The sequence below is a fragment of the Asterias rubens genome, chromosome 5 (genome assembly GCF_902459465.1).
Source record: "Asterias rubens chromosome 5, eAstRub1.3, whole genome shotgun sequence".
In the NCBI taxonomy this organism is placed as follows: Eukaryota; Metazoa; Echinodermata; class Asteroidea; order Forcipulatida; family Asteriidae; genus Asterias; species Asterias rubens.
Window position 1 is genome coordinate 6902277 of NC_047066.1, and position 18757 is coordinate 6921033.

The following is an 18757-nucleotide window of genomic DNA, read 5'->3' on the forward strand; positions in this document are numbered from 1 at the left end:
CAGTGGACACTATTGGTAATTACTCAAAATAATTATCGGCATAAAACCTTACTTGGTGACAAGTAATGGGGAGAGGTTGATGGTATAAAATATTGTGAGAAACCGCTCCCTCTGAAGTGCCATAGTTTTCGAGAAAGAAGTAATTTTCCACAAATTTGATTTTGAGACCTCAGATTTAGAACTTGAGGTCTCGAAATCAACCATCTAAATGCACACAACTTCGTGTGACAAGGGTTAATAATAATAATAATAATAATAATAATAATAAGACTTGTAATGCGCACATATCCACCCTGCTGGGTGTTCAAGGCGCAGTAAAACCAAAAACAAAACAAAAACAAAACACAACACAAAGAAAAACAAACAACAAAATTAGTCATTGAAAACCTGTGACATAAGATAAGTTTTGAGAAGAGACTTGAATTTTGCGGTACAAACACAAGATCAAGGTTATTTTTCTTTCATTATTATCTCGCAAGTTCGATGACCAATTGAGTTCAAATTTTCACAGGTTTGTTATTTTATGCATATGTTGAGATACACCAACTGTGAAGGCTAGTCTTTGACAATTACCAATAGTGTCCACTGCCTTTAAATGCTGCATTTTGTTGAAAGCAGAATGCATGTGTGGCTTCAAAACCACTACTGTGCACACAATATTAATCACAAGGCAAAAAGAATAACAACTTGAAATAAATAGAAATAAAAAGAAACTAATATATATGATTGGTTACAATTTATTCACAATGCAAAATCTGATTTTTTTTTTATATAGCCAGGTTATAAATTTACAATGGCATTATTATGCAGAAGACTGTAAGGACCTATTCATAAATATCTCAGACAGTTTCGCTATTCCTATTGGTGGAGAGCGCGTCACATGGGGGTGTTTAAACGGTTGATAATGACCAGCTGGAGCTCTGTTTATAACTGGTTGTAGTCGGATACTACGCGCTAGTCTTGGTGCAAGACGTTTCTTGTTACGTGCGATGTCGGTGAGTTGGCCGCACTGTGTGTGAAAGGAAAACAAGAACATCTTGCACCAAGACTACATCGCGCACGCAAGGATCCGGAAACTGGGCGTCTCAGTCATAACAATGCAACGCACGTCGGAAACGGATAAGTTTTACAGAGTTTCTTACTTTATTACGCCTTTTAACCAAAAAGGCATTTATGAATGGGAATAAACCTTGCAGGGGGCAACGACCCTGCCTGTTTTTAACGGCCGTTAAATAACTTGTTTAAATAAATCTGTTTATTCACCAGCAATAATTTGTACAATATGTGTACATGTAGTTTGTATGAACAAATTGAGATAACAGAAATTATTTAAAAGAAATCATTGACTATTTGGAGAAGAAAAATAGTGTATTTGTTACTAGATTGATATTTTTATAGAAATTAAATTGTTTAAATAACTTGAAATGAAAAGCCTGTAAATAATTAATCCAGAATGTATTATTATGTTTAACTGATTGAGAATAATAAAAATGCATAGTTTATAAGAATTTTTTTTTATTGTTCCTTGTGACTTTAACCACTTTTGTTTTGTGCCTTGCTGCGCAAACAACAGTTTCACAGAACAAACTTTGCTGCATCCCAGCAGCTGAACCAATGGCGCTGGGATGAAAGGAAAGATTTGACTATAAATGATTAAGAACAGCGTAATTGTTTGCTTTGTACCAAAAATAGGGCTTAATCATGAATAATATACCTGAATAGTTTTGTTCTTCTTTCAACTTTGGTTTAAAAAAGGGCTAACTAATTGTTTTCAGCTTCCTTTGAGATCAAGTGTGTGTCTGTCTTTTGAATGAGACCAATTCGGCCGAGCAAAATAACAGACATTTCAATATGGACATATAATGTTTTTGTAAAAGTTGACAGCGAAGCAGTCGTCATTTTTTCAAATAAAATAAAATAAAATAAAACGGTTGAAAAGATGTATGCCCTATTAACAAATTAAAGACTTTCATTAGTCTTTTCTGATCTTGGCTAATGTTTTAGTGCCGTTCTTAAGATCTCAGCCACGCTGCAGTTCTCCCGTCTATATTTTTGAAGATGCCCAACATCGGACTAGGTTTTGTGAGCGCCTGATGTGATGTACATGTGCAAACAGAAATCATAGGCTTGTACTAGTCTTATCTGATCTTGGCTAATGCTGCAGTGCAGTTCGCCTAACATCTGAATTTAGTTTCCTCCATGGTTTGTCAACAGCCGATGTGATGTATACCTGAACACAAAACATAAACTTGTACTAGTCTTATCTGATCTTAGCTAGAGCTGCAGCCCACCTGTCTGTATTATGGAATTCTGTATTCTGGATGATCAGCACCATAGACTTGTACTAGTCTTATCTGATCTGATTTCAGCCAATACAGTTCTTCCATCAGTATTTTTGATGATGATCAGCACTTTAGACTTGTACTAGTCTTCTGATCTTAGCTGGAGCTGCAGCCCTCCTGTCTGTATTCTGGAAGATGATCAGCACCAAAGACTTGTACTAGTCTTATCTGATCTTAGCTAGCGCTGCAGCCCTCCTGTCTGTATTCTGGAAGATGATGATCAGCTCCATAGACTTGTACTAGTCTTATCTGATCTTAGCTAGCGCTGCAGCCCTCCTGTCTGTATTCTGGAAGATGATGATCAGCACCATAGACTTGTACTAGTCTTATCTGATCTTAGCTAGAGCCGCAGCCCTCCTGTCTGTATTCTGGAAGATGGCTCTGATCAGACTCTTTATCTCACTGGTGTTGAACACCATGGCAAGAGGTCCCTGAAATCAAATACAAAAAAGTCTTATTTTTAGATTTTGGAAACAAAATCAACACATGGGATGAGTATTTTTAAGAAACCCCCTTTGGAATCATGCTTAAATTTGTACGACCATTGATTATAAATAAAAATAATAGTTTGGCATTGGCCGCCATCTTTGATGAAATGTGCCCGTGTGGAAGGCTGTCATTGGCTGAGCGTCGTGGCAGCGCATACACATTTCCATTGTTATGCATCAAAGATGGTGGTCAATGACGTCATGTACAATCCATTAATGAGACCTACCTTTCCTTCTGCCCATCTGTCTACGATATCTTGCATGCTTGCTTCAAGGATAAACTGCAGCTCTGTAAACGCTGTCCAGTGGTCAACGGTGCTCTGTACAACAATCGGTTCCTGTTGACGAAAACAAGTATTTTGAGTAAGTTTTCAGTCACTTGTAAGACTTGCTTCAAACGAAAAAGTGTACAAAATTTCTTCTTTTTGGAGATGAATAAAGAGTCTTATGTCTAATGTCTTACCTCTGCATCTTCAGGCTTGATCAGATCGGGGATTTTTTCTTGAAGACCCAAGAATAATGAGTACAACTGATGAGCATCATCGGCGGATATATCCTGAGATAAATTAATATATTAAATGCCTTGACATGAGTGCTGTATTATTGAGAGCTCTTTTAATAATAATAATAATGATCTATATCGCGCCCATTCCATAAAGTGCATAACAAAATAATAAAGAAACATTTTAGTAAACAACAACAGCAAAAGGAAAATGATTAAAAAGGTAACAACAGCAGAAATCACAAAAGAAACAACAAATATTGTTTAAAAGTTAGGAAATATCACAATCCATAAATAATAACACATGACCCTTACAGAGTACAATTAAAGTTAAAAAGGCATGTGAGAATATCAAGCGTCATAAGTGCTGAGTGCAGTTAGTAGACCTGCAGTGACAGCTACACATACAGCATTCTCCAAGCTCTATTTCCATGGACTATTGTGAATTCGCTATATTTTTTACCGCTATATTATGTTGACTAATTTCATTGGATGAAAACAAGTACATGTAACAGGTTTTTCCCCCCATTTTTCAAATGATTATGTTAATGTATTTTGTCATCGATAAAATTAAAATAAGATGAAACTTTGATTGTGATGCAAGACAATCTTAAAGCTGCTTAAGCAAAACCAGTAGCTAACCACAAACAAATTACGCTTACCAAAACAACCATGCAGCCAAACAACCATGTCATACGTACTATTTGTGGCTGGTATCCTGCTCATTTCTGTTTAGCAGACAATTGTTAAGCAATATTTTTCTGCTGATGAAAGCGCCCTCATGCAGTAAAAAATATGGTCAATTATGGGAGACAAGCCTTACCTCAAGTAGTGTTATTTTCTCTACAACCTGAATGAGTACCGTGTTGATGAGAGTTGACATGGCTTTAGTGTAGATGTTACTGGGTAGAATGTTAAGCCACACCCGTTGAAGATGACCCAACTGATGCAGAACCTGGACAAGAACAAATCTTTGGCATCAATGCTCTTTTACATATACTTTCTAAAAAATATAATGTTGTGCAAGTTCAACACAAACAAGGCCGACAGCCACTCTTGGTAAGGGGCTACAAGATGAAAAAATTCTAAATTTAGGGGAGGTGAAGGTAAGAATTGATATTCCTCTTAAAACAGTCTAGATTGTAGGATGGAGGGAAACATGCACCAGGCAGGAAGTTCCAAAGAGATGCAGTACGTGGAATAAAGCTGTTGGAATGGTTCTTTGTTCTACTTCTCAACAAAGCAAGAGTGTATGGGTGAGGCGAAGCAGAAAGGCTTGTTTCATGCTCAAACATCCTGATTGTTTTTCTGCTCGTAGGGGTTTAAAGACAATGGACACTATTGGTAATTGTCAAAGACTAGTCTTCACAGTTGATGTATCTCAACATATGCATAAAATAACAAACATGTGAACATTTGAGCTCAATCGGTCGTTGAAGTTGCGAGATACAGGTAATAATGAATGAACAAAACACCCTTGTCACACGAAGGTGTGTGCTTTCAGATGCTTGATTTCGAGACCTCAAATTCTAAACCCGAGGTCTCAAAATCAAATTTGTTGAAAATTATTTATTTCTCGAAAACTACTTTACTTCAGAGGGAGCCGTTTCTCACAATGTTTTATACTATCAACCTCTCCCCACTACTCGTTACCAGGAAAGGTTTTAAGCTAATAATTATTTTGAGTAATTACCAATAGTGTCCAGTGCCTTTAAAAAAAAAGATTATGAGAGATTGCCTTATATCACAGGCTGGACAGTCACTACAAGGTGAGGGCTTCACTAAACTGATTTGAGCTATTGACCCAAAGCAACTGCCGCATGGGGTACGTTGCCACCTACTCCTGAGGCTGGAGGAGTAGATACCCCTTCACAGTCTTTAAAGATGTAGGAATGGGCATCATCCGATGGGAGCTTGGCTGATAGAGCAAAACGCACTACCTTCCAAACTCTAAACATTTCTGTAGCTAAAGTATTGTCTCTTTACCTGTTTGATAGCTTTCTCACAAGCGATGAAGTTTTCATCCGTTGATACTTGACCGAAGCCCCCGGCTCCCGACAGACTTTCCAATAACTGGTCTCGCTGAGTTCTCTGCAATTAAGAAATTCAAATGATACTACTGATGGTCGGGTACAATACAGAAACAGGTCTAAAACATGTAGGACACATCGAAGCAAAATTGCTTTTAAAACTTTTCCAAGGGGAGACATAGACTTGTATAACATGACAAGCAAAATAACAAGAGTTGAAGTTTTAATAGATGTTAAATTAATTATTATTATTTTTGTTTTGAGTCGGTTCAAGTCCCATTTGGGCACTTTGCAGATTTGGTTTTCAGCGTTTGGGGCAAAGCTGAAGCCACTCATTCGGATATTGGCTTTTCTACCGACCCAAAAGCAAGCCCTATGACATTTTGGAACTACTCATTACCATTTGAGCTAGGAAGCACTCTGATGCCAACTTCCTGAAGACTGGTATGAGGTCCACAAAGGTAGAAGCACCATCGCAGAGCGGGGAGGGTAACGTATGGCGATACTGATGCCCTAGCGTCATCAGGTGGTGGGATATGTACATGCAGTTATTGTGGTGGAGAGCTGACACCTGTGGAAGCTTTTGCTGTGATAAAAAAAACCAATTTAATAGGGATACAAAATACTAACTTTGGTTTTTACCCATACAGCGATTTGTGTTAGCACTGTATACTCAGTACTCAGTACTTTCCCCGAGTTCTGTGAAAAAAAATCACAAGCACATTACTCCGGTGGGATTCAAACCCATGACCCTTGCAATTCTTAGAGCATTGTCTTACCAACTAGACTACCGAGACTGCCCGGCAGCTGGAGGCAGTTCGAATCCTATGGCAGCGGGTATATAATAGATGAAAAATTAGTAAAGTTGAAAAGTGAGTAAATGGACTGACGTTTCGACCCTTGCATTTATACCACAGGTACTTTTGGTTGGTAAGCAGTTTCTATTTTCTAATTTTACATAAAAAATATGACCAGCAAATAAATGGCACTTGTATAGACCAATCCATTTTAAATCAACTTGATATCGTTGTTGTCAGTGCAAATACATCATATCTCATAAAATTTAAAATTTGAGTTTGAAATAGCCAATACAATTTTAAATATTTAATGTGTATGTAGTTGCTGGGCACCTCTGAAAAGCAGTGTTTCACTGAGAGGTTTCCCCAGGGGAAAAGAAGAAATAAATAAAATAAATAAAATAAACATCCTGCCTTGCTTAAAATAGCCTGGCTGTACATACAAAATAAGTATAACAACCAAGATGCCATCAGAGTGACCAGCACCGGTGACCTTAAGGTCTGAAGATACATAACAACTTTCTACAATTTGTACTCACAAGGTTTTCTCTATGGTAAGTGGGGACAACATCACAGAAAACCTCAAACATGTTCCTGACGGTGTAGAATAACTGAATGGCACTGTGTTAAAAACACAAAACATATCATATTGAAACTTGTACTTCTGGAACTTTTAAGTATTGACCCCTTCCACGCACGTCATACACGGCAACTGTGCCACGTTCACCTTATTGGTGGGCAATTAGGTTTATGTGTAGACGCCACGTCGCCTAAAATGCGCACTTCACTGAATAACGCACAGAGACAATGCTCACCAATATGGTGCATCCAAGATTATTCTGATGATGACGTCGGGTGAATTGGGTCACTACAGTGTTATATGGTGTTTAAAGGGAAGGTATACAAGTTTGGTATTTACTCAAAGCAAATATTAACTTAAAAGCTGACTTGGTAACGAGCATTGGAGAGCTGTTGATAGTATAAAACATTGTGAGAAACGGCTCCCTCTGAAGTAGCATACATGTAGATTTTGAGAAAGAGGTAATTTCTCACTAAAATAATAAAAGACTTCTTTATTCCTATCTGAAAGCACACACATTCGTCCAACAAGGCTGTTTTTTCTCTCATAATTTTCTCGCAACTTCGATGACCAAATGAGCCCAAATTTTCACAGGCTTGTTAGTTTATGGTTATGATTGGATACACCAAGTGAGAAGACTGGTCTTTGACAATCACCAACGTGTACCTTCCCTTTAAAGGGAAAGTATGTGCCATTGGTTTTTGGAACCGTTTGATTGTTTCAATTCTATATAAATATGTATATAAAATAAAACTGGTCACATTTTTTAGAAATTGCCAAAAATTCAGAGCATTTGTACAATCGAAAGCTGCTGCACTTCTAACCACTTAAGTTTTTAATGCCATTAATTTGAAGAGTGATTACAAATGTATACCTTCCATTTAACATACATCAATTGTAGAGAGATGAGAGATGTTCAACGCATGATAGCAATAATAATCATAATTTTTTCGAGGGCGCATAACAGTAAAAATACCCAAAAAAAATTACACAGAAAAAATTTAAGAAAACGTACACCAGTAAAACAAAAAAGCAAAATAGAAATCAAAGATAAAAAGGTGCATGAACACCAGGATACAGTAAAAACCAATGCAACTTAGGTACAATAGGCTACAGCATTTACAAAGAAGCATGTATTGCAACTATAGCATTTATAAACGAAGCAACCATATTTACCATTGCGGTGTATTACTTGAAGCTTCTTGTAGCGTCTGGTAGGCAAGATTGACCAGACATTCTGTACTCTCACTGACAGCACATTCAGGCAATGCAAAGACTCCTTCACTTACATGATTCTTGTCCTGAAAAAAAAATATATATATATATATATATATATATAATTAAAAAGTAAGAAAAGTGGATTTTTAACTGATCTTCAAGCTCCATCAGATTTTCCTGAAAAAGGCAAACTTGCCATCAAAGAGATCAACTTAAGAATTTTACATGTAAAATGTTTGTCTGTACAGTCAAGATACAAATAATGACTTTTTCTATAGCCTATCCTAACTGACACACATTTATCTAACTGGGTGTCCCCCATATTTTTTTGCAACTAAATGTTTTTCAGTGCTGTAGAAATAAATAATAATAACTTGAAGTATACATTTAATCTATACACTTTTATAAATGTGACCCCCACGACTTTTAGTTTTGCAACAGCTACTGACACCTAGCCTGATGCGGAACACAATACGCACACCACGCCTGCCATTTCTGTAATTTTAGGTGTCGATCATTTCCGAAATAGCGGACAGAACAGGTGCGTGAAGAGCTTGCTGTGAAATATGTGAACAGCCCCTACCTTTGCATCTTGCTGATCCTTAACCTCAGACGAAGTTTCCTTTTGCTCTTCGACGTTTTTGTTTGAGCCAGTCTTACTACTGGAGCCGACACGCTTCGTGTTATGAAGCTCTCTCTTCATCAGCTGACGAGCTTCCACGATGAGCTCCTGACACTTTTTGTTGGCAAAGTGGACGTTTACATCTCTGGCATAAGTGAGCAACGGTGATGTTGTCGCTGAGATAAACCCTGGACAAAAGGTATTAACAAAAACCAGAGTAATACATTTCCTCATGCTGAGCTCTGGGCTGTTCCATAGGGCTTCCAAGCAATGATAAACCGTTGCTTGGACCGTTTGATGTCAGGCATGACTTTTGGTTCTTGGAAAAAAGTAGGAATATTTCATCGAGTACAAGGTATGACCCGTGTACACATAGTGTAGGGTTGAATCACATTGCAGGCTATTAATCATAATCTTTTAAAGATTTTCCCATGGGCAAACAAAATCAAATTCACTAAAGTGGAAAACACATTAAGCTTGTGATGAACAATAGTTGTACAAACGCCACTACGTGAGGTCGATAAGTTGCCATATTTCACCCCAAATTTGACGTCATTAACCCATGGCTGCCCCCACTCAGATCAACAAACAGGGTACTGAATACTCTGATTAGTCAGTTTCCCCGTTTTTAAATTCTATTTCAGTGGTTCAGTTTCTAGTTTACCATACATAGATGTCAGACAAGCTCAAATCATGTAAAGGTAAACTGATCAACATTTTATTTTACTGACCTATTTTTTGAAGAGACGTCTCAAATTCTTCAGTTGCTGTAATAACAGCTTTGTAGTCATTCAGCTGAAATAAGAACGAATAAATCAATAAACATTCATGTGACATTCAACCACTTCTCCGAACTCTTATAGAAAGTTCCCGCTTGCTGTTGGCCATCTTTACAAATGATAAAATATCATTTTAAATGCACAACCACTTTGGTGCCACGTACATTGCTTTAATACGTGAAGGAAGCCTGTTCACTTTGCAGGCTCCAATGTTCCAATATAAGAGAGACATTCTTAAATTCAAATTCCTTGCTTGATTGGTCGGTGAACCGCTTGGCTGCGAAGAAAAGTACCATGAATACGACGTACCTTTGAGCTACTTGTTGGTATGGAGTGCACCAGACTATTTGTTATGATGCATTGAGCTAGCTCTGGCCACATCATCTCACCTAGATTGAAAATACAAATCAAACAAAAAAGTTCATTTGTAAAGAATGATAGCTTAGGCCGAAGGAAAAACAAAATTTTTTCCGAAACATGTAATATTGTCTCCCTATTCATTGTTTACCCCTTGCTTTTTGTACGTATGCTTGATGACTCTCTCTTTCTCTCCATTCATGTATTTTCGCTTCACTGCTTATGTTGAACTTAGATACCTGTTTACGTTTGTTATGTTGTCATTTAGCCTTCGAGAAAGACTCTGCAAGGGTCAAATCGTCAGGCCATTAACTATTTCTTTTGCTTATGTGTGTAAGCACTGTAAAGTACTTTTCACAGGACTCAGTACTGTGTACTGAATCCTGTGAAAAAATCACAAGCATAATACCAGGCTGGGATTCGAGCCCGTGACCCTTGCAATTCTAGAGCAGTGTCTTACAATTCTAGAGCAGTGTCTTACAATTCTAGAGCAGTGTCTTACAATTCTAGAGCAGCGTCTTACAAACTAGACCTACGAGATTGCCCGGTAGCTAGAGGCAGTTACTTTCATTTATACCATCGGTCCTTTTGGTTGGCAAGTTGTTTGCAACAGCTAATTCTATTTTCTCATCAAAAGATATGACCGTACCTAGCATTGACATGAGGGTAGTGTCATCTTCTGACCCTCTGCTCCCAGCGTTGTGACCGAGTAGAGGTCCCTTCAGCGCCTCCAGGACGTACTGGATGTTCTTGTACAGGCCTACAGGATCGCTGGTCTCGTTCGGTCCATCGCTACTCGCCCTCAAACTGATGGTGGTGGTCTTCGACTGATAAAAAGTGTACAACAAGAAATGATTGCTAGGTAAATTGAGATTGGTTTCCCTTGAACTTGTCTTATAAAATTTGGAGTTGGGGTTTGTGGTTGGATTTGTGTTAGAGTTGAGTTTTTTGTGTGTTTTAATTTTGTAAATGTCATGTAATTCTAACCTTTTATAGGCTGCAATGTGATTTTAGAAGTAAACCAATTAATAAATTCAAGTTTATTTTCCTCAATGAAAATTAAAATGCACACATTGATTTGGGGGGGGGGGGTGTACCTTTTTGGTTGAGTTGATTACTGGAGTGACGCTGGGGAAGATTGCAGACGGCTTCAATATAAACTCCATCAGTCTCTTGCCTGGAGAAGGACATCAAATTCAGACGTTAGATTGAGCTCGTAAGGATTTTACAGTTTGCAAAGTAGATAAACAAATCAGCCATTTGACAACAGTCAAATGCATAATTGTTTACTTTGGTTTTAACCCTTATACACTGACCTGTGATAACAAATGCTTTCCCAGAACCCTGCTGAGAAAAAAAAACCACAGGCTACTCAGGTAGGATTCAAATCCACCTGCATTTGAGAGCTGTGCCCTGGGCCCAATTTCAAAAAGCTGCTTAAGCACAAAAAGTAGCTAAACAAAATTATGCTTACTAGAATAAGGTTACCAGCCAAAATACCATGCTGTGTGTACAATTTTTGACGGGTATTAGGTTCATTTCTGCTGAGCACAAAATTGTTGAGCAATTTTTTTCTAATAAAGCAGCTCTATCAAATTGTGCCTGGTGTTTTAAAGAGACACGATCAAAGAGTGGAAGATGACACTTACCAAATACTTCCAGTTTACTCTTGAGAATTCCAACCTGATGCATGGCTGCAATAGTGGACTTTGCAGTTTCACTGTCAACTATACAAACAACGAAAAATCATTAATTTAAGCATAGAATCACAAATATCACAAACTCTACAGTTGCTTTTACTATCTCAATGCACAAGAACGATCCTGACTAAGCTGAACCATGTTATCCATTGACCAATCACAAACACGAACACACTCATAGAAGTGCGGTAAAAATGTCCTTTCAAGCAAGAGTCGTCATTTTGATTGATGTAGTGTCTTTTTGTGTGTAGATGGGGCAGAGCTCAGAAAAGTGGATTGTAAATGCTAACACACATCGGTGTATGGGTAAAAAACAAAAAATGAAAAATAAATGTAAAACTTCTCAGTAATTTATATTCATAAATTCCCTGGAGAGTTTTTGCTATTTCTATTGGTGGAGAGCACATCACGTTGGGGTGTTTTTAAAACGGCTGATAAAGTCACAGCTGGAGCTGTTTAAGACCCGCTGGTTTTGTGTTTTGCAATATATATAGCTCTAATAGTACCCGCACCTAATCTATTTCTATACGCGCAGACACACAACCCAACACGCACAAAACAGAATTTTACAAAAGTTTTTGAAAATGTAAAAACTTCGAGAGGGAGAGCCTCAGGGATGAGGAATGCATTACTCTTGATCGAAGCTCTATACCCACCTATTTTAAGATGTACTTGAGGGATATTAGCCATGGTGATAGGATCCCTGGCGTGGGGTATCTTCCATGTGGCTAGAGAGGACCACGACAGATGAAGGGTTCACCCCCACAGATGAGGGGTTGACCACCATGAATGAGGATTGGAACCTCAGGGATGAATAGTGGAAAACATTACTCCTGATTGAAGCACTATACCCACCTATTTTGAGATGTACTTGAGTAATATTTGCCATGGTGACAGGCTCCCTGGCATGAGGTATCTTCCAGGTGGCTAGAGCGGACCATGACTCCCCTAAGTGATGAAGAAGTGTCTCCTGGTTGACTCTCAGCTCAGCCTGATAACAGAGAGAACAAAGGGCAACGATAAATCACATACCCATTATGCATAATTCTACTTTTTAGACTCTTGGACTGACATTGTTTTTATTATTTTGGTAGTCTCTTTTGAAAGTGCATGGGACCTTACGGTGATATGCGCTATATAAGTAGTGTCTATTATTATTATTCTTCGACTGGCGACAGCGAAAAACAGCTTTCATGCTGAGCTGATTTTCATCCAGTATAAATAAAGAATAAATAAAATAAAATAAAATAAGACTCACCCGCACTGCTTTGATGATCTTCAGGTCACAGTAACCATCATCTATGAGAATGTCTAAATCAGATCTCTGTACATTTGAAAGAAATTTAAAACAAGGTTATACAAAACTATTTCGGCGATGTGTTGGGCAGTTTTCATGAAATCTCATCCCTCCCCCAACGATAACACACAATTTTTATACAATGTGCTATCCAATAGTATACAAATATTGACTGCGTCGAGTGCTATGGTTAAAACTACGACTCCCATAGTATTAAACATAGCATGAGTTAAAGCAGTCAGTTAAAGCAGTCAGCACTATTTATCATCTTCTTACACATAGCGTACGTACGCGCGTTTCAGATACACAGATGCACAACTGATTGGGTTCGAGGTGGGTAAATAGACGTCTGGGTACTGCACGCCGTGTGATAGTCGTCGGACTATCACACGGCAAACGATGCACTATCACACGGCCACCGTTTCTAGTAAAACTAAGACATCATGTGACACGCTCTAAACCAATGAAAAGGCAGAAAACGGGGTGTTATAATAGTAATAACAACTAGTTTTTAAAGGAACACAGTGCCTTGGATCGGTCGAGTTGGTCTTTGAGAAGCGTTTGCAACCGTTTGTTATCAAATGCATATGGGTAGAAAGATGTTGTAAAAGTAGAATACAATGATCCACACAAATTAGCTCGAAATTGCACGATTTTCCTTTTACCTCGTCGACTAACACGGTCGGCCATTTATGGGAGTCAATTTGACTCCCATAACTGGCCGACCGTGTTAGTTCATTGTATTCTACTTTTAAAACATCTTTCTAACCATGCATTTTATAACAAACGGTTACAAACACTTTTCAAAGACCAACTCGACCGATCCAAGGCAATGTGTTCCTTTAAATAGCACTTTATTATTGGGTGTCTCAAAGGGCTTATCATTATTTATTTTTGAATCTTGAGACAAAGACTTCCGTTAGCCATGTACAAACAATTTTGCATGATTGATACATGTATTCTGTTCATGGAATAATATGGAGGTTTAGCTGCACGTTATACGAGCAAAAACGTAAGCATAAACGTCAACAATTTTTGGGGGTAAAAATAACGTGAAGTTACCATTTTCAAGTCTTGTACGTAAGTGCAAACGTCATGCGTGAGCATGAAATAAGCCCAAAGTGGTGACGTCACTTAGAAACGACTCAATTTTCTGACTTTCACGTTCAAGAAGACCAAGACCTGAACATGCAAGCAGCCAATGTCAAATCTTGAGCAGAAAACAGAATTGAGGTTTCTTTCCCTGCCTTTCACCTCTGTGGACCCTGGTTCGAATCCAACCTCAGACTGGAGCCTTGCATGTGGATTGGGTTTTCAGTCCCTACTAGATTGAGTGGGTTTAACCAACTGTGGTTTCCATCATATAATAACGGTGCTAATAATGCTGTTGGATGTTTTTGAATAAATGTCATGCTTTTTAAACGGGTCCAAACGTTTGCGTTGCGAATGCATGAGATTTGCACGTAGGGTAAAAGATGTTAAGATGAGAGATTTGTGATCCTTTACCATTTCACTGATGACGTTTGAGGCTTGTATATACTCATGATTCTGTATCGAACTCTGAAAATCTTTCACTGCACCGTTGATCTGAAAAAGCAAAGAAAAACAAATCAAAATCACAACTCTAAAGAGTTATGCTTTTTGAAAATTGCATGTTTTTACCAAATTAAAAAGTGTACATCCTGGCAGCAAAATGTGGAATGAATCAATGCAAGAATGAAAGCCAAATTGTTATTATTTTTTAAAGAAGGATTTTAAACTTTGCCTCGTGGGAATATAATCAAAGGAGGTTAGTGGAGACACAATGTATGTAATCTTTCCTTATGACTTGTGTTGATTCCGCGAAAAAAAAACGGTAGTTTGCCAACTCAACGATTTTATCAGTATGCTCTGATCATCTCCAGGCTGCATTCTCCAGAAGAATATCAAAGCACACTGATCAATCGTCGAGTTATCAAACCACCAGTTTTTCTAAGAACCACCACATCTCATAAAAAGAGATTATGTACATGAAGTCTCTGCAAACCTCACTTGATTAATTTTTTGGGTAAACTTTTTTTTTCTTGAACAAATCTAGAACAAAATAAAACACTTATTTTCACAAGTCGAGGGCAGATTTTATAAACATCTGATGCAATGAAAAAAAGCAAAGTTTATCTTTTAAAACAATTCAAAACCCTTGTTCAAAATTGTTAGCTGAACTATTAAGCTGACCTTGCATAGGGACTTTAGCACTTCAATGATGGCGTTGGTTTTCTCCAACTGTCTTGTGAGGTCATGAAGGTCACTGGTGGAACTGTTTAGCTGTGCACTGATGTCTCCCTAAATTATCAAGAAAAAAACAAGAAAAACAACATTAATCATTAATCATCATCATGGTGGTGACCATGCGCGTACAGCGCACAGGCATTGCTCAGGGGCTACAATTTGTTGAGTTGTTAATTGTTTGTTTCAAGTGACTTGGTGAAGCTGGTTTAAAGCAACCGCACAACATCGGTAAACAGTATTGTCCAAAGCCCACACTTCGTGTATCACAACTTATATATAAAATAAAAAACCTGTGAAAATTTAGGCTCAATCGGTCATCGGAGTCGGGAGAAAATAACGGGAAAACCCACCCTTGTTTCCGCACTTTTCACCGTGTCATGACATGTGTTTAAAATAAGTCCAGTATTCTCGATATCGAGAATTGATATTGTTTTAATGTTTTCTCAAAAAGTAAAGCATTTCATGGAATAATATTTCGAGGGAAGTCTTTCACCATTACCTTCTGTAAACCCTGTAAGTTATTTGTAAATCTGTGAACTTTTTAATTTTTGTTCTGTGGAGAAAGTGTCCAATGGCTTTAATCTAATGCCAACCATACTCAGATCGTCAGAATGTTGAGCACTGTTGGTAGGTTCGCATAAGTGTTTCACCTCTATGAAAGGTGGGCTGTTCTTTTCCATGAGTATTGAGAGAGGAGTGTCATGTCTAGTTGCAATGCCGCGTCTGATCAGTTATCCCTGGGTGGTCTGAAGTCGGTGTACTTCTCATGTACAACTTGGCAGGATTCAAACCCACAACCTTATGATTGCAAGTCCTGCAGTTTAACCACTGGGTTGTTTTAAACCCTACCTTGATCGATTGCTTAGGTTCCTGCATCCTTCTGCTTCAACGCATTCGAACCCACAACCTTATGATTGCAAGTCCTGCAGTTTAACCACTGGACCACCTTTACCTTAATCTTATTGCTGAGGTTCTGCATCTCCCAAGAGATGGTCTGCACTTTATTGTGCAGCTCCTCTGTAGTATCCATTGTGGGTATGAAGTAGGTATATATTTGTCATGTATGGCTTCGTAGGATTCGAACCAACAACCTTATTTTTGCAAGTCCTGCAGTTTAACCACTGGACCACTGTGACCGCCTTACCTTAATCTTATTGCTGAGGTTCTGCATCTCCCCAGAGATGGTCTGCACTTTATTGTGCAGCTCCTCTGTTGTATCCCTGGTTGGTCTGAAGTGGGTGTATTTCTCATGCACAGCATGGTAGATCTCTCCTTTGATTTCATCGATATGAGACGACAGCTTGCCAATGCGTGTTCCTAGATCTTCCTTCTCCAACAGGTCTGCGAGGGATCGAAGTTAGGATGATGAGGCAAATTTTAAAATGGTGGGGACAATCTTGACAAAAATTTAGTGTATTAAAGCCATTGGACACTTTCGGTAAACAGTATTGTCCAAGTCCCACACTTCGTGTATCACAACTTACATATAAAATAACAAACCTGTAAAAATTTAGGCTCAATTGGTCATCGGAGTCGGGAGAAAATAACAAGAAAACCCACCCTTGTTTCCGCATGTTTCGCCGTGCGATATCGAGAATTGATATTGTTTTAATGTTTTCTCAAAAAGTAAAGCATTTCATGGAATAATATTTAAAGAGAAGTCTTTCACCATTACCTTCTGTAAACCCTGTAAGTTATTAGTAAATATGTGAACTTTTTTCTGTTCTTTTCTGTTTTTTCTTTTCCGAAAGTGTCCAAAGGCTTTAAGAATCATGAATTAAACCTATTCTTGCTTAAAGGAACATCACAGAATTGGTAAGAAACAAAAATCGTGAAGATCACAGATTTACATAAAACTTACACGGTCTAATGATGATGACAGTAGAAAACATCCCTTGAAATAATTCTGTCTGAAATGTCATATTTGATGAGAAATAAATAATCTAATTTTATTGCTCAGCTCAGTGAGCGTTTTATTCTATTTTGTTTTGGCATCGACGCAATGCAAAATTTGATATGGCCTTTCACTATTCTCTCGTGACCCAGATGGTCGATCGATCTGAAACTTCTACAGGTTTGGCAGTTTATGTATATGGTGGATTGGTTACATCATGGAGGAAGGAAGAGAAGGAGTTCGAACGAAGGGACTTCAAAAGTCGAACCTGTGGTACCGCGGTCGTTTAACGACACCTCGTAATCACCCACATACCTTATACAAACAATGGGCGACCTGGTGTATGTGAGTTTGCGCGTGCCATTTGGTTCTTCACTCAACTATGGTGTCGTATGGATATAATACAGAAAAAACAATTGTGCACACTTGTGCCCACCAAATCGAAAAACACAATTGAATACCAACCAACCTCGTGTGCTAAAATACCAAAATTTTGAACCAGCGCTAGTGAGCGGAAAGTCACCAAAAATGTAAAAATATGCCATGATGTTTCCGTGAAACACCAAAAACGATAAATGAAACCTGTATATTCACAATTCTTGTCTCCAATGATTCAACTTTACACGAAGGCGCAGTCTGGCGGTACCACACCTTCTGTACAAAGAGATCTAATCCTGCTCGTTAATCGGCCGTCCAGCTGGAGGTCTCCTTCCTCTTTTTCCACTGGTCAGACAGGGGCATTGTCAGGGTATTCTTTTGTTACTCTGCGGTTTTGCGGGTAGTTCGAGGTCCTTCTCTTCCTTCCTCCATCATTCATGGTTACATAAAAGTTTATTTTGATGATTGGAAATCAGACAAGAAACTGAAAATCTTCAAAAAAAGATTCTGAATCGATTCTGACCACCACTTTGTGCACTCACTGAACAAAACAATAATCGTATTTCATTCTTAATTTCTAACGCATACCAAAATTTTAAAAATATTGTTCACGTAATTGGTGCAACTGTCACGAGGGAGCGCGATGTCATTTCTCACGGCCCTCTGTAAATGACTAGTTTTGCTAGTTAACGGGACAATAACATTATATTTATGCCATTCTTTACGATTGAATATTTAATAATTCAACTATAACCATTAATCTAAAAGAAAAATACAGTTTATAACAAGAAAAACAGACACTTTTTTTTACCGGTATTTGCAAGTAGAACATCCGTTACAAGCGACGCCATCTTGGATCTCCCGCCTTCGCCACAAATCGTCAGTGCCCCTGACAAATTGTTGACAAATGACGTAGTGTCTGTCGAGGTACCATACCGTAAATGCCACGTCGTCTGCTACACGTATTTTTTTACGTGTTCAAACCTTTTTTCCAGCATGATAAAAAAAACACCCAAAATAATTTCAAGACAATAACATTAACAATAGGCCTTGCTTTTGTGCGGTCACTGGATATTTACAAATTCAAAATTGTGTTGGCACAAATGTCTCCCTTTTAAGAATCAATTTAAAATTATTATATTGAAAATCGTAGGTCACCCCTCACAGCACTGAGTCACAGCTTTAGGGTCGGCCTCATCTATGATGTGCCGTTTTTGTGTGTATATGAAAAGATTGCTCTAATGCGTAGTAGCTAGAGTATGCTCAACCCAAGCAAAAACACCATGCTTGCCTGTGAAATATGCTTACAAAGCGCAGATTTTTGTTGCAACCATATAGGGCCAGTGCCCAATTTCAAAGCTGTGAAACAAAAAATACTGCTTAGCAAATTCAAGCCAAAAAAATGATTGGGGCACCTGTTGCAACAATGAAAATAGGCAACCTTTTTCTGTTAAGCAATACTTGTATGTGTTTAGCAAGTTTTTGTACTTTCCGGCTTTACAAAT

The 18757-nt window shown here is 38.2% G+C and overlaps 1 protein-coding gene across 2 annotated transcripts; it reads right to left on the reverse strand.

The window, feature by feature from the left end:
- Nucleotides 1-1841: 1841 nt before the first annotated feature.
- LOC117290788 (centromere/kinetochore protein zw10 homolog) lies at nt 1842-18132 on the reverse strand. Of its 2 annotated transcripts, XM_033772343.1 has the most exons (21): nt 18064-18132; nt 16125-16321; nt 14927-15034; nt 14219-14299; nt 12674-12739; nt 12271-12406; nt 11365-11442; nt 10813-10892; nt 10365-10542; nt 9668-9747; nt 9311-9374; nt 8541-8767; nt 7916-8040; nt 6699-6780; nt 5763-5948; nt 5319-5423; nt 4156-4287; nt 3294-3386; nt 3058-3168; nt 2700-2773; nt 1842-2618 (listed from the first exon to the last, which is right to left on the reverse strand). In XM_033772343.1, exons 1-21 carry the CDS (start codon nt 18101-18103, stop codon nt 2588-2590), a joined length of 2274 nt encoding a protein of 757 aa, XP_033628234.1. In that variant the 5' UTR covers nt 18104-18132; the 3' UTR covers nt 1842-2587. The 2 variants fall into 2 exon arrangements, with proteins under 2 accessions (XP_033628234.1, XP_033628233.1); XM_033772342.1 differs by having other exon boundaries at nt 1842-2773.
- Nucleotides 18133-18757: the final 625 nt, after the last annotated feature.

Bases quoted from the DNA above. Each gene is read 5' to 3' on its own strand.
- LOC117290788 (XM_033772343.1), bottom strand. From the start codon at position 18,103: ATGGCGTCGCTTGTAACGGATGTTCTACTTGCAAATACCG. The intron at 9,375-9,667 runs GTACGTCGTATT...TTCTTATTTCAG, and splicing joins TACCAACAAGTAGCTCAAAG to CTGAATGACTACAAAGCTGT. The intron at 4,288-5,318 runs GTAAAGAGACAA...GTTCTTGTCCAG, and splicing joins GTGAGAAAGCTATCAAACAG to GTTCTGCATCAGTTGGGTCA.